The sequence below is a fragment of the Hippocampus bargibanti genome, linkage group LG19 (genome assembly GCF_051943395.1).
Source record: "Hippocampus bargibanti isolate YZ-2025 linkage group LG19, ASM5194339v1, whole genome shotgun sequence".
Classification (NCBI taxonomy): domain Eukaryota; kingdom Metazoa; phylum Chordata; class Actinopteri; order Syngnathiformes; family Syngnathidae; genus Hippocampus; species Hippocampus bargibanti.
The window spans coordinates 1,540,001-1,555,163 of NC_142752.1; the positions used below are offsets into that span (position 1 = coordinate 1,540,001).

At 40.5% G+C, this 15,163-nt stretch overlaps 2 protein-coding genes across 3 annotated transcripts in view; one reads left to right on the forward strand and one right to left on the reverse strand.

Annotated features, from left to right (window-relative positions):
• Positions 1-7,592, forward strand: part of snap25a (synaptosome associated protein 25a) — a 19,603-nt gene extending 12,011 nt beyond the window's left edge. Inside the window, exons 5-9 of one of the 2 annotated variants that reach the window (XR_016118434.1) lie at positions 1-48; positions 2,660-2,779; positions 4,203-4,347; positions 4,945-7,149; positions 7,406-7,592. The exon at positions 1-48 is cut by the window's left edge and continues 70 nt beyond it. Coding sequence is in view for 1 of the 2 variants with exons in the window: in XM_089021797.1 (XP_088877923.1) it covers positions 1-48; positions 2,660-2,779; positions 4,203-4,347; positions 4,945-5,013 (382 nt within the window). In the remaining variant the exon portion in view is untranslated. Of the gene's footprint in view, positions 49-2,659; positions 2,780-4,202; positions 4,348-4,944 lie in introns of both variants that reach the window. The other variant, XM_089021797.1, reaches the window with a different exon arrangement.
• Positions 7,593-8,161: 569 nt separating this feature from the next.
• Positions 8,162-15,163, reverse strand: LOC148883506 (saccharopine dehydrogenase-like oxidoreductase). Its single transcript, XM_089021796.1, has 12 exons — positions 14,935-15,163; positions 13,825-13,937; positions 13,660-13,740; positions 12,748-12,877; positions 12,591-12,640; positions 11,406-11,536; positions 11,200-11,317; positions 9,838-9,957; positions 9,692-9,748; positions 9,438-9,549; positions 8,448-8,529; positions 8,162-8,360 (listed from the first exon to the last, which is right to left on the reverse strand). The coding sequence occupies exons 1-12, from the start codon at positions 15,128-15,130 to the stop codon at positions 8,246-8,248; spliced, it is 1,305 nt and encodes a 434-aa protein (XP_088877922.1). The 5' UTR covers positions 15,131-15,163; the 3' UTR covers positions 8,162-8,245.

The following is a 15,163-nucleotide window of genomic DNA, read 5'->3' on the forward strand; positions in this document are numbered from 1 at the left end:
GAACGATCTAGGGAAATTCTGTGGGCTTTGTTCCTGTCCATGTAACAAGTAGGTAGTTGCTTGCCTAAACCGCCCGCACGCACGTTTCACTCGCCCGCCCTGTAACAAAATTTGAATTCTTCCATTCGTCCGTTTAACAACAATCGAACCATAAAATTTTTCTTCTCGGATCATGTTGAAACGCCCTTTGGTGTAGTTTCCTACAAGTCCACTAGAGGGTAGCGTTGGCTAGGATAAAAAGGGTAGCGTTAGCTAGGAAAAAAAAAAAGGCCAGAAGGCCTCGGTCTCGCCTACTCCAAATTGGATTGCTTCAAGAGACACTTATTTGAGGCTCCAGGGCCTGCAGAACTGACAGTGAAGGCGTCCAGGTCGATTTTGGACCCTGCTAACAAACAAACATTGTGATTGGTTCACGAAACACATTGTTTAATGTGAATATATCTTGATTTATTTATCGAGCTATCTCGATAGCTAGCTATTTGCTATCTAATTGCGATCTAATTGCGATCTAGCTCCCTGGCCGGTTCTCTAGCTAGCTATCTATTAGCTATATGGCTGGCTAGCTATATAGCTGGCTAGCTATATAGCTGGCTAGCTATTAGCTATCTATTGACTAGCCAGTTAGCTTTCTATCCATTTGAGTTACTTCCGGGTTGAGTGAACGCTGGCGCATGTGGCTGCCGCTTCTCACCCACAGAAAAACGTCTATTAGCAATCTGTCCAGCTGGCTAGCTATCTGTTAGTTGGGTAGCTGGTTATCTGTTAGCTATATATTAGCTATGTAGCTGGCTAGCTCTTAGCTATCTATCCGGTTAGCTAGCTATCTATTAGCTGGCTGGCTGGTTAGCTGGCTAGTTGTTAGCTATCTATTAGCTAGATAGCTAGCTGGCTGTCTAATAGCTATCCAGCTAACTTTTTATTTGAGTTATTCCGGCTTACATGAACGCTGGCGCGTGTGGCTGCCGCTGCTCCCCCACAGAAAACCGGATCCAGTGACTGTAAAGTGACCTTGAGAGTTTTGAAAGGCGCTTACAAATGAAATGTATTATTATTATTATTATGGTTATTATTATTACCTGTATAGCTATTTAGCTATCTCGATAGCTATCTAGCTATCTCGATAGCTATCTAGAGCTAGCTATATATTAGCTAGCTAGCTAGTTTGCCATCTATTTGAGGTACTTCCGGGCTGCTGCTCACCCACAGAAAAAAACTGAAGTGGCCTTGACAGTTTTGAAAGGCGCTTATAAATGATATGTATTATTATTATTATTGTTATTATATTTACAATGCCAGCCTTCACGAGGGGCTCACATTTTTTTTTGCATCCCGCCTGCTATGACTGCAAAACACGGAATGACACGCGAGCATGAATCTTGGAATGCTCATGCATGCACGACGACGCTATGCTAGCATTGCGGCATGGATCGTGGTTATGACGCCCATTATGACATGACAAAAAATATGATGATTATGGACATGTATGTACATTCATGGGAATTACGGTAATTGGGACGTAATGACGAACAGGAAGAAGAAAAAATATCGTCATACCCGACTTTTACAGTTAGCATCCATTTTTTTTCATGGAGTCCATCCCAGCCGTCTTCGGGCAGTAAGCAGGGTACACCCTGGACTGGTCGCCTGGCGGTCAAGACAAACAACCATTAGGGCTCAAAATCACACAAAGCAACAATTTAGAGTGCGCCATTAACCCGCCGTGGGTGTTTTTTGCGATCCGGGAGGAAACCGGAATACCCGGAGAAAAACCACGCGTAACCGGAATTGAATCCTGGACTTTTGCCACTGTGAGGGAAGGCGTGCTAACAGTCACGATTGTTGATTTAAACAAAAATTGGGGAGATTCGAGATGCTGGTCGAAATGAGACACCCCACAACGGCACAAAAATAATGAATACGCATGAGGTTTTACAATCACTAGTGGGGATTTACAAAACGCGGCGAGGCAAAAACACCACGATGGCACATCTTGTTAGCACAGCTTTATTTGTCGCTAAATCACTTCCTGTTTAGACGGTCGTTATCAGACCCCTCGCCGGTCATTGGGGGGGCGGGGTCAGGGGGGAGTGTCCAGGAATCGTACATAGAACGTCGTATGTTACTCTGTCAACCTCCTTCGGTTTTTTTGTTTTTAATGTTGTTGTTTTTAAAGCTTGTTCCCCCCCCCCCCCCCCCCCCGACCCCCGCAATGATGTGACAGTCCCGTCCACTGTCTGTCTTTTGTCTCACAGGACCTCGTCGTCTCTTTGTTAACTGTCACATTTGGACAACCAACCGTGGGGACAGAGGGGGGACCATAGGGGGGCGTTGTTTTGATTGCACTAAAAGATGGCGGCGACAGTTGGGACAGTCGCAACGGGTTATTGCTGCTAAAACGCACGCTAACTAGCGCAAAACTACAGCCGCTATGTCAAGTTAGCATGTGCAAGCTAACGCGTCACTCACATCCCAAACCTGACCAGTGCACGTCTGCTATGCTTTGCTTGAACCCGTCTAGTCACCCACGTGTAATACGCCCCCGCCGCCCCCCTCCATGCATGTAACTAACTAGTTTGACCGGGACGGACATACGGAAATGACATGGCGTAGCCTCGGAATGTCGCCTAAATGTTGTTCTACGTTCGCTTTCGCCGATCAGGATGAAAAGCGGGGCCAGCAAGGCCTGGGGAAACAACCAGGATGGGGTGGTCGCCAGTCAGCCAGCCCGTGTGGTGGATGAGCGTGAACAGATGGCCATTAGCGGGGGCTTCATTCGCAGGTGAGGGCCTTAGCTAGCTAGCTAGCTTTCGATCTGAGTTACTTCCGGGTTGAGTGAAGGTCTAGCTAGCTATCTGTTAGCTATCTATTAGCTAGCTAGCTTTCTATCCGTGTTACTTCCGGGTTGAGTGAAGGTCTAGCTAGCTATCTGTTAGCTATCTAGTTTTCTGTCCGAGTTACTTAGCTATCTATTAGCTCTCTTATTAGCTAGGTTTCTATCTGAGTTACTTCCAGGTTGAGTGAAGATCTAGCTAGCTATCTGTTAGCTATCTATTAGCTAGCTAGCTTTCTATCCGTGTTACTTCCGGGTTGAGTGAAGGTCTAGCTAGCTATCTGTTAGCTATCTAGATTTCTGTCCGAGTTACTTAGCTATCTATTAGCTCTCTTATTAGCTAGGTTTCTATCTGAGTTACTTCCAGGTTGAGTGAAGATCTAGCTAGCTATCTGTTAGCTATCTATTAGCTAGCTAGCTTTCTATCCGTGTTACTTCCGGGTTGAGTGAAGGTCTAACTAGCTATCTGTTAGCTATCTAGCTTTCTGTCCGAGTTACTTAGCTATCTATTAGCTCTCTTATTAGCTAGGTTTCTATCTGAGTTACTTCCAGGTTGAGTGAAGATCTAGCTAGCTATCTGTTAGCTATCTATTAGCTAGCTAGCTTTCTATCCGTGTTACTTCCGGGTTGAGTGAAGGTCTAGCTAGCTATCTGTTAGCTATCTAGTTTTCTGTCCGAGTTACTTAGCTATCTATTAGCTCTCTTATTAGCTAGGTTTCTATCTGAGTTACTTCCAGGTTGAGTGAAGATCTAGCTAGCTATCCGTTAGCTAGCTAGCTTTCTATCCGTGTTACTTCCGGGTTGAGTGAAGGTCTAGCTAGCTATCTGTTAGCTATCTAGTTTTCTGTCCGAGTTACTTAGCTATCTATTAGCTCTCTTATTAGCTAGGTTTCTATCTGAGTTACTTCCAGGTTGAGTGAAGATCTAGCTAGCTATCTGTTAGCTATCTATTAGCTAGCTAGCTTTCCATCCGTGTTACTTCCGGGTTGAGTGAAGATCTAGCTAGCTATCTGTTAGCTATCTAGCTTTCTGTCCGAGTTACTTAGCTATCTATTAGCTCTCTTATTAGCTAGGTTTCTATCTGAGTTACTTCCAGGTTGAGTGAAGATCTAGCTAGCTATCTGTTAGCTATCTATTAGCTAGCTAGCTTTCTATCCGAGTTACTTCCGGGTTGAGTGAACGCTGGCGCATGTGGCTGCCGCTGCTCACCCACAGAAAAACTTATCCTGTGACTGTAAAGTGACCTTGAGAGTTTTGAAAGGTGCTTATAAATCAAATGTATTCCTATTATTATTATTATGATCAGATCATTCTACTGAGATCGATTATGTGGAGTTACAATAACGAATGATATTCACCTTTCGGTCTTCAGGGTAACAGATGACGCCCGGGAAAATGAGATGGACGAGAACCTGGAGCAGGTGGGCGGGATCATCGGAAATCTTCGCCACATGGCCGTCGACATGGGCAACGAGATCGATACTCAGAATCGCCAGATCGACAGGATCATGGATAAGGTAACTGCGAAGGGGAAAGTATCGGTATTAGCAGTGATCATTTTATTTTGGTAAACATTATCGGGATTAGCCGTCATTTTATTTTGGTAAAAATTCTCAGTATTAGCTGTGATCATTTTATTTTTGTAAAAATTATCGGGATTAGCCATGATCATTTTATTTTGGTAAATGACTATATGAGGACAAACAAGCTAATTTACTTTTTAACGCTATTTTACAATAAACAAATACAATTTCTTCGGTCCCATTACAGCAAAAGTATCCTCAATAACAAACCATGTCTGCACTCAAACAAAGATGGTGACGAAAACTAGTCCGCCAGCCACCGTGGTGCTCCGTGCCTTTCCCGGAAACTAGTTTGTATACCAAGATTATATTCTCGCGAATTTAACGTCTGTAAGGCTAAAAGTTCGTTAGCTAAAGCGTTCCATAAACTGAGGTATCACTGTATCTCATATCTGGAACCACCTTGAAAAAAAAACACAATGAGCAGAAGCTACAGCGTTAGCAGCTACGCTAGCTCCATCGTCACTGAGATCATTTCCCCGCGAGTCGACGACAAAAACCTTACCTTCGTCCTCTTTGCGCCCCCTGCAGGCCGATTCCAACAAGACCAGGATCGACGAGGCCAACCAGAGGGCCACCAAGATGTTGGGCAGTGGCTAAATTGCCCCACGAGCCAACGCGCTTGCATCTCATGATCTTGACCTTCTCGGTTTGCACATATCCCCCCCCCCGCGACCTGACCCTCCCTTGTATATGTCGTTCTGCGTGTCGTCTGTCCAGCTTTTTCTTCGTAGAAAAAAAAGTGACGATTTCTTACATCATTCTCTCCAATGGCTGACTTCATTCATGGTGTGCTGTTTTTTTTCCTATGTTCGAGATACACGCACACAGATATAAGTACACCGCTATAAATGGCAAGTATATACCAGGAATGCGTTTTTATTTTGATTTTTTCTTCTTTTTTCCATATCTTAGCATCGTCTTTGTTAATCGGGTTTCACCTACGCTCTTTGTTATGAATCTTTTGCCACAGCGAGGGAAAATGGCGGTAAGACGGATAGACACGATCCGTCGATTTGAAGAAAATCGCAAAGGGCACTTCCTCATACCCCGTTTTCGCCCCTTTTCCGTTTTCGGGCGTCGCTATCAACCCGATGTTCTTTTTTTTTCTGTTTCGACAATCGGTGAAAAGGTTTCTTCAGCCGTCATCTGTACTTCTTTATAGGTGTCGGATGTTTCACCTAAGAAGCTTTGGCAGCAAACTAAAGTCTTACTGGTAGTTTCGGCCCTATATCTGTATATCTATATCTATATCTATATACATATATATATAGACGTCAGCAAACTAAAGTCTTACTGTTGTTTCGGCCCGAAATATAAATATATATAGGTCTGAAACTACCAGTAATACTTTAACTTGCTGCCAAAGCTTCTTAGCTAAGAGGCGAAACGTCCGACACCTTCAAAGAAGTACAGATGACGGCAGAAGAAACCTTTTCATTGATGGATGGACCATTCCTGTACAACTGAGAGCTTACACAGACGTGTTTTGACAATGTGCAACTTGGATTCTCTGTAGCTGTATTCGGCATTTGCATTCCGAGTGATGTGAATTGTGCGTTCTCTGCATGATAAAAAAAACTGTAGAATTTAGTCTTCTAAATAAAAACCCGTTGGAAAAAAAAAGGATGTATATAAAAATAAAAAAATAAAGAAAGGAAAAAACACAGCAGTAGCGACTTGACATAAAAAAAAACGCATGCTCAGTATTAGGACACAGTTGATGGTTCCATTCCCCACCCCTGCGAGTTTGCAATAGTGCCACTCTTACTGTCTTCATATATTTACCGACTGTGACCATCTTGTTGTAAAATAATGCAAAAAAAAAGGGATTAAAAAAAAAAGGGACGGAGATGATGAAAACAAAGGATTGTGGGTCGTATTGCACAAAAAAAATACAACGAGAAAATGTTTTTTTTATTTAAAAAAATCGATTATGCAGTTCCCGTGATGAGGATGTCGATTCCGTGCTGAAAGGAAGGATGAGCGGGTTGTGTATTGTAACATAGGTTTTGGATTGCTCTGAGTAACTCAAGAAATAAACGTTTGCAATTGTAAAGCAAAAGCGCATATTTCTGAGAGACCTTACTTTTTATAAGAAGACTGTATCTGTAAGTTTACCCCCACCACATCCCCCGTGTTGTTTGTTCTTGGTACAAAATTGAAAAAAAAAATATACAGGTGACATCCGACTTACGACGGAGTTTCGTTCCAACCAAATAGTCATAAGTCAAAATGGTCGTAAGTCAAAATCCATTCAAAAAGTTGAATAGAGACTCGGAGGCTAAATGACTCGCAAACTCCCCCCTTTGGCGGCATCACACGGTCGATTGCTGTGCGAGAGTGAGATGCCGGCTTAACGGTCATAAGTCAAAATGGTCGTAAGTCGAAGAAATCCATTCAAAATGTTGAATAGACTTGGAGGCTAAATAACTTGCAAACTCCCTTCCCCCCCCCCCCCTCTGGTGCCATCACATGATTGCTGTGCGAGAATGAGATGCTGGCTCAGCGGTCATAAGTCAAAATAGTTGTAAGTTGAAATCCATTCAAAATGTTGAATAGAGACTCGGAGGCTAAATAACTAGCAACCCCCCCGCTCTGGCGCCATCACGCAGTCGATTGCTGTGCGAGAGTTTGATGCTAGCTGGCTGGTCAAAATTGTTGTATGCGTTGCCGGCCTGCTAGCGCGTTGCGGTGCCAGGTGTAGAATTACATTTTTTAAAATAGGGTCTGGGGGTCATGGTCGGAAGTACGGGTGGTCGTAAGTCAAGCCGCTCATAAGTCGGATGTTACCTGTACAAAGAAACAAAACAAATGCCGCAAGCTACATCAACAATCAGGTCAAGTTCGTTTTTGTTGATGTGAAAGTCAACGTTACCACCCCCTGCTGGCTAACAATGTAACTACATTTAACATGAAATCTGGGGTTTCCGAACGCATCATCTGAACATTAAATGTAGCTGAATTAATTTTTTTAAAATAGGGTCTGGAGGTCGTAAGTATGGGTGGTCGTAAGTCGGATGTGACTTGTATAATAAATAACAAAACAACTACTGTATATGCTGAAAAAACAACAAAAAGAAAGAAAACATCTTTTTTTTGGGTTGCTTCTGTACTTTAGAGCTATGCATACCAACCCCCCCCCCAAAAAAAAAAATGTTCTTTCGTAATAGCCCCCCGCCCCAAAACGGGAATGACACAATAAGAGTCAAAATGTGAGATTGATGTCCTCAACGCATGTTCTATCAAAAGACTTCCCCTTTTTTCTCTGTATCTTGTCCGTGTGTCAAGTGGTGGCCATTTTTTGTAGCTAGCTGAATTGATTAAAAGTAATCAAACCTCCCTTCTCCTAAGTTCATTTATTGTTGTCTGCGACAATAGGGGGGAAAAAAAAAATGGCATCCCATAATGACTGATACAGGACGCCATATTGGATCCCTAATTAAATGTCCATTGGGTTTTTTTACGGAATGGCCGATCGAGCGATACCGTTAAATTCCTTATCGGGCGGCGTTGGGGGGGTTTCATATTCTCCATTTTAAGACACAGGTGTTCAAGTCAAGGCCCGAGGGCCAAATCTGGGCCGCCACCTCATTTTATTCGGCCCACGAAAGCAAATCAAGCTTGAAAAGAGCCATGATGCTAGCTAAAGTCCGAACCGAAATTTCAAATTACATGCCACAAATAACTCCGGGGAACGAGGGGAAATACTGCCATCTACTGGCAGGGAGGGTGAATTACAACTAGACACAATGCAGATTGTTTCTATTTTCTGTTTTTTTTCTTCAAAATTCTGTATGGAAACGGCACACAGGATGAAACAATTAAGATCTTAGACATTCATCGCTTCTTGGCAGGTTCTCACAGAGAACTTGAAGCCACGGTTATGAAGGCGGTCAATGAGCCGAGTGTTGTAGAAGGCGCTTCCCGGTGTGTAAACTCCTCCCCTGTTGAGCGGAGACACGGCAAAGATTGGGAAATAATATATATATTTTTTTATGATTTATTTTGAATGTGAAGGAGATATGACTGACCTCCTGGGAAGGGAGTGCTTTTCTTTCAGCAATGTTAGCGCTGCCTGTACCATTGCAATCACTGTGGCAGCGTAACCGGGCTCTAATTTAAAAGAATTAAAAATGAAATACATTTAAACTACAGTGACTGAACAATCAATTTAATAATAATAATAATACATTTCATTTCTAAGCGCCTTTCAAAACTCTCAAGGTCACAACCTCAACCCGGAAGTAACTCAAATAGATAGTAAGCTAGCTAACTAGCTAATAGATAGCCAATAGATAGCTAGATCGCCATATAGCTAATAGATCGCTAGTCAGCCAGCAAGATAGCTAATAGATAGCAAATAGATAGCCAGTCAGATAGCCATATAGCTAATAGATAGCTACCTAGATAGCTAATAGATAGCTAGCCAGATATCCATATAGCTAATAGATAGCTAGCTAGAAAGCTAAAATGTATCCAGTGACTGTAAAGTTACTTATTTTTACCTATAGTTATTATTATTATTATTATTATTATTATTATTATTATTATTATTATTAGCTAGCTAGCTAGCTAGCCAGATCGCCATATAGCTAGCTATCCAGCTTCAGTTATTGTTAAAGCGCTATGTAAACCAATATGTAAGTATTGCATTGTATTTTGTAGAGATGCCCCCATTTCAAACTCATATAACTCCAGACCCATATAACTTAGGAATTAACTTTTTTTTTATGATGAAAGAAGAGAGTCTAAAGTTTCTAACGCTGCATTGAATGTTTATGTCATCCTAAAACTCGATATTCTGTGGATTCCTGCAATTCCGTGAAAATGACAAAAACCCTGGCACTGGAGTGGACACATTTTTTGCACATCGCCTGGCAGTGAATGAGTTAATCATGCTCACAGTTGACAAGAATTCACAACATCCCTTGAACTTAAACCCCCTGGAGGCCAAGCAAAAAAAAATGTAACATTTGAAACAATAACGTATTGACCGCGGGATTACTAAACAAACGCCTTACCTGCTCCCTTGACCTCCGTGCAGATCTTGGCGTTAGGCGGCCCTCGTGAGGGGTCCGCAGCCTCGGAGTATCCCTTGCCGTAAAAGGTCAGGTTGAAGCAGGTGTCTTCGATCTGGTAAGTGAGAATTAGCATGAGGGGAAGACTGGAAGCAGCTCGACTCGATTGCTACATTTTTTTGCTAGCTTTCATTGTCTTCTGATGGATCTCCACAATAAAGATACACAGATAAAGTATTGATATATTCAATTCTTACCTGTTTCATTGTCGGGCCAGCCTTGGTGAATAATCCAAAGGAAAAGAAAGTGGGGAACTTTGGAGAAGACGGAGATCAAAGGTCAACGTCGAGTAATGTAAAGCGAAAATAATCCATCTGCAACGCTGAGTGAAAAATGTCTGTACCGTGGTGAGAAGTTTTCTTCCCAGGCTGAATTTGACCAAGATCCTGAAGATCAGCCCACCCCAAAAGAGCTTGGCAACTGACCAGAGACCGCCGATTCCAACGTAGGCGTAATACTGGATCTGTCGGGGGTGAAGAAAGAATAAAAAAACAAAAATGGACGTCAGAATAAGTCCTCTTTCAAAAAATGCTGGAGATCCACCAAACCAAACCGACATCATCGAAATGTGCCAGCGTGCCATGTTTACGCAAAAACACGAGGCAATGAATCGAAAAAAAAAACAAAAAAAACGCACGCATACTTGTGATTACGTTGTGAAAAGAATTCTCGGCTGTCAAAATAAATGCATAGAACATTTATAAATGCATAAATTGTACACATAAATACATTGTGTAAATACATTGAATGAATAAATTAACAAACTAATAAATAATAAATCGACAAATAAATACAGCAATGCATGTATTTATGTATGTTTATCTATATGAATTATTATTTATTTAATAAATATATACATTAGAGTGTTTATTTATTTATAAAATGTATTTACCTATACAATTTATTTATTCAATCTATTTATTGCATAATTGTTTTTATGTGTTTATTTAGTCATTCAATGTATTTATTTATTCAATCTATTTATTTATGAAATCCCTTTTTTCTATTTATTTATTCTATTACTTTTTTGTTTATTTACTCATTCATTTTTTACAATTTATACAATTTATTCATACAATATAGTTATTCTATTTATCTATACAATGTATTTATTTATTAAAATCTATATTTATATATTGATTCAATTACATGTTTTGATTATTTCGTTATCTATTTATTCATTTAATGTATTTATTTTTTCAATCTATTCTATTTATTTATACAATTTAGTTATTTATTTATTCAATCTATTTATTCTATTTATACAATTTATTTATTTATTAAATCTATTTATTCAATTAAACATTTTCTTTATTTGGTTATCTATTTGTTCATTCAATATATTGATTTATTCAATCTATTCTATTTATTTAGAAAGTTTATTCATTTATTAAATCGTTTTTTTCTATTTATTTATTCAATTATTACTTTTGTTTATTTATTTATTCGTTCCATTTATTTATAAAAATTATACAGTTTATGTATTTATTTAATCTATTGATTCCATTTATACAATCAATTTATTTTAGTTATTTATTCAATTAAATGTTTTATTTATTCGATCTACTTATTTATTTATTGGATTTATATATGGTTGTTTGTTTGTTTGTTTGTTTGTTTATCATATAAGCATCATTCAAATGTTTTCAAGTGACAGCCCCCCCCTCCCACAAAAAGGTGTATCAGAATTGAGGTTAACACTTACAGGTGAGCGAGATTCCTCCTGGTAAAGGTAACGCTGCGTTCTCTTGACCACAGAAGGGTCCGAACCCATAAAAGGAATGGCGTACTGCATGATCTCCCGACTAAAAAACACCAAACCTCTGCAAACATCCACACGCACGTTTGGCGTGAACAAAAATAAAACACGACCGGGAAAGAAGGAGAATTTTCCAGAATGGATCACCTGACCTGGCGCGAACTTTGGTTCCTACCACAGGGAGCTTCTTCAGGCCAGATTTTCTCCTTAGCCGGCGAAGGACGCCTCGATCGGCGAAGCCGTGCACGGCCGAGCACCAAGTGGCATCGTGTCCGCAAAAGCCCTGCAAAGGTTCCGATGTTCAGTGTTAGCGCGTCAGCGTAGTAGCTGCCCCAAAAAATCTCTTGTACATATCATTTTCTATCGACAGTGATACCTCGGTTTACGAACGCTTTAGCTAACGAACCTTTCGCGTTAAATTCGTGAGAATATAATCTTGGCATAGCAACTATTTTTCGGGAAACACACGGCGCGCCACAATGAGTGATGTGTCATTCGCGAACGAGCCGGTTCATGGAGCTCCTGAAATGGCAGCTGGCTTTTTTTCTTCTCTATTCCCCGCCCCCAGTCTTCGGTTAAAGCTACACGTGATTGGTCAAGATCCGTGGTAGAGGAGGGAGGGGACACACGCAGCAGTCAGCGGGGGGAGGGGTTACAGAAACACACACACACACACGAAAGGGAGATGACAGCGCTTGAAACAAAAAAACAAAAGTGAAATGGTGAGAAAATGGATAGAAAACACAGTGAAATTTGGACTCGTTTCAACTTTATTGATAGTTCAAAGGCAGAATGTAGACTGCAAGGTTAGAATAGCCCTTTAATCAGGCTCCACAAATAACCCGCACAAGCCATCTGTACAATTTGAAGAGAACATACAAGCAAGGGAACCAGCTATCAATGAAGTTTCTAGTGTGTCTGCCTGCATCTGTTGCAGTAACACAACTTCGAAGATGTACAACCTCGAGCTCCTTGAGACACTTTATACAAAAAGCTATCCATTCCATCAAGCATCAACGATCACCAAAAAGGTAAATAAAACGACTTTATTATACAGTAGTTTATTCCTTTAATTACAATACCATAGCACATTTATTATACATAAAATAAGGTATATTGTGTGTAGTTTTAAGGCTTATTTAGTTGAAAATTATGTTTTATGGGGACCTGGAAACGGATTATTCTCATTTTAATGGTTTCCTATGGGAAATTAATATTTGGAATACACACTTTTCGCCTTACACACACTTTCTGGGAACCAATTAAGTTCGTAAGCCGAGGTATCACTGTATTTATACGAGCGCTTGTCTTTTAAAAATCAATTTAGTGTTATTTACCTCAGGCCCACTGCTTATAGTGAGGAAACTCTCCACGGCTGTCAGCGTCCCTAAAATCACGAGAGGACATAATGATTAGCAAAATACAACAGAGATGTTGAATAAAAGCTTAATTAATAACAATAAAGAGCAAATTTCTCATGAAAACAAATCTAACCTTTAAAGTGCCTCTGAGTATAAACAATTCCCATATCTGCCGGGATGGAGTCAAAGCCACAGCTGCCAATTACGTACACCCCTCGGTCCAAAGCCTTTGTGTGGTACTCAAGCTGGATGCGCTCCAGGAACTGCAGAGATAAATATAATAAAGTATAGGTAGCATCCGAGTTACGACCGGGTTCCGTTCCAAAAAAACGGTCGTAAGTCAAACGGTCGTAAATCGAAAAGCATTCAAAATGGCCGACGCGAGGTTCATACGAAACAGTTATTGTGTATCCTCCTTTTGTGCAATGCTGTAATATTCTCTGTTAAGATAAATGAGGCATGCTGAATGTTGAGCGGATCTGGCAACGCAGCCACAACGCTACATATGGTCCTTTGACAGCAATTAAAAAAAATGTTTTCAATGCTGAGAAAAGCAGTTAATCTCTGTGCAACGGCAAATAAACATCCTACTTGTTCAACCTAAACAAGAAGGACCGTCTGGAGTTTTTATTTTAAATAAATTCATCACAAACACACTGCAAAGTTGCCACCGTAGTGGTTCCAACAGTATATATATACATTTTTTAAAAAGGGTCTAGCGGTCGTGGTCGTAAGTGCGGGTGGTCGTAACTCGCACCGGTCGTAAATCGGATGTTCCCTGTATTGATGAATACAGTAAAGTCTCGTTATATCGATATCGGATATATCGATAGTCCCGGTTATATCGATACTATATCTATGCACGCACGGAGAAAATTACATGCAAACAGGGTCGGATATATCGATAGTCCCGGTTATATCGATATTTTTTCGGACTCCCTTGAATATCGATATAACGAGACTTTACTGTATTTTTTTTAAAGGCACAGTTAAATTCTGAAGTTTGTATCTCAGCATTCACATCATGAGAGAAAAAAAACAACACCTGAGGCTCTCCGCAGATGTCGATGTAGTGAGCTCCATTTTCCACGCAGGCGGCAACCACCGGCTCGCCATAAAACCTGTACTGGAAGTAAAAACGAGCAAATCAAATTTCAACATGGATCGTTTTTTAATTCCATCGTGAATCGCAGTGTCATTCAATACTTACTGGACCGACGCAGTTGAGAATAACCACAGCCTGTTGGCACATCCGAGCCAGAGATTGTTTGCTGGATACATCGGCTGTAATGATGTCAATGTCTGTGTTCAATCCGGGCATGCCTGAAAAATGAAGAAATTGTCATTATCATGCTTATACTGTTTTGCAATGGGGGGGTACCATTGCAAAACACGGTCCCTGAAACTGCCTGGCTTTTCTCTGGGTACTCCAGTTTCCTCCCACTTTCCTAAACTATGTAAATTGTAGGTGGCGAGTGTGGGATACGGTTACCTCCACCCCAAGTACAATTATGTAGGTACGCTATAGTTCGCTATATTACACCGCGATTGTTTCTGTCCAGTGAACCGAGCGCACTCTGTACTCGCAGTTGTATATCATTGTATTTTTTGTGAATACGTCATGGTTTTGGGTGTGATTTTCCAAGCTATGCAGTTTATGATGACATATTACACGTTTCCCTCCATGCTGGTTCTTGAAATTTCTAAATACGACAACGAGAAAAGGGGGGAAAAATTATTGACGTTTACACTGTTTTTGCTAACACTACAGTTTATATAGGTGAGTAAATTGTATTTTTATAACTCATAGAAGTGGTAGAATATATATTTTTCTCCATAACTGCCAAGTTTCAAGCAAATAGAAGCATTAGCATATATATTTCTAGAGCTGGCAATTTTCTTTCCTCGTATTCAGTGACAGGAAAATCTGCCTCCATTCGATCTTTTGCTCATTTATATTTTGAATCTTTTCTTGTGTTTTCTGTTCTTGTTTAGAATTTCAAAAGCTTTCCTTACTCGTTAAGATCTGCCAAAAATTAAGAAAGTTATGATAGTTTAAACTGTAACAAAGAACTAGGTCACAGATTTTATTTTTTTTTTTAACAGCGTTATTACAGGCAGATAATCCCCTCATATTTCCAAAATTAAAAATTCCACTATTTCCTTATTATTTGTCATAGAACAATGATCTATACATCATTTGAAAGCTATTAAAATGCACTTTAATATGGTATTAGAAAATGTGTGATGAATTATTATTGACTAAGGTTGTCACATCCATAAATTTTGTCCGATCCCCTCTAACTAAACGCATACCCACCAAGCCTGTCTGCAGCATGCTTTAACGCCCCCTTCAGACGTTGTCCACTTCTCCCGGCCACGGCCCATGTTAGACGGTTTTCCGGAGTAGTTTCTGCGGCGTAACGGGCTACTTCTTCAACGACAAACTTGCCGGTAAAGCCCGAAGCACCAAAAACTACGATGTGGTAAGGTCTGTAGGATGTCACTGCCTCCATTGTGTGCTTCTGTAAAGTCGCTCCGGGTAACGT

Bases quoted from the DNA above. Each gene is read 5' to 3' on its own strand.
- LOC148883506 (XM_089021796.1), bottom strand. From the start codon at position 15,130: ATGGAGGCAGTGACATCCTACAGACCTTACCACATCGTAGTTTTTGGT. The intron at 11,537-12,590 runs GTAAATAACACT...GAACCTTTGCAG, and splicing joins CTATAAGCAGTGGGCCTGAG to GGCTTTTGCGGACACGATGC. The intron at 8,361-8,447 runs GTCAGTCATATC...TCCGCTCAACAG, and splicing joins AAGCACTCCCTTCCCAGGAG to GGGAGGAGTTTACACACCGG.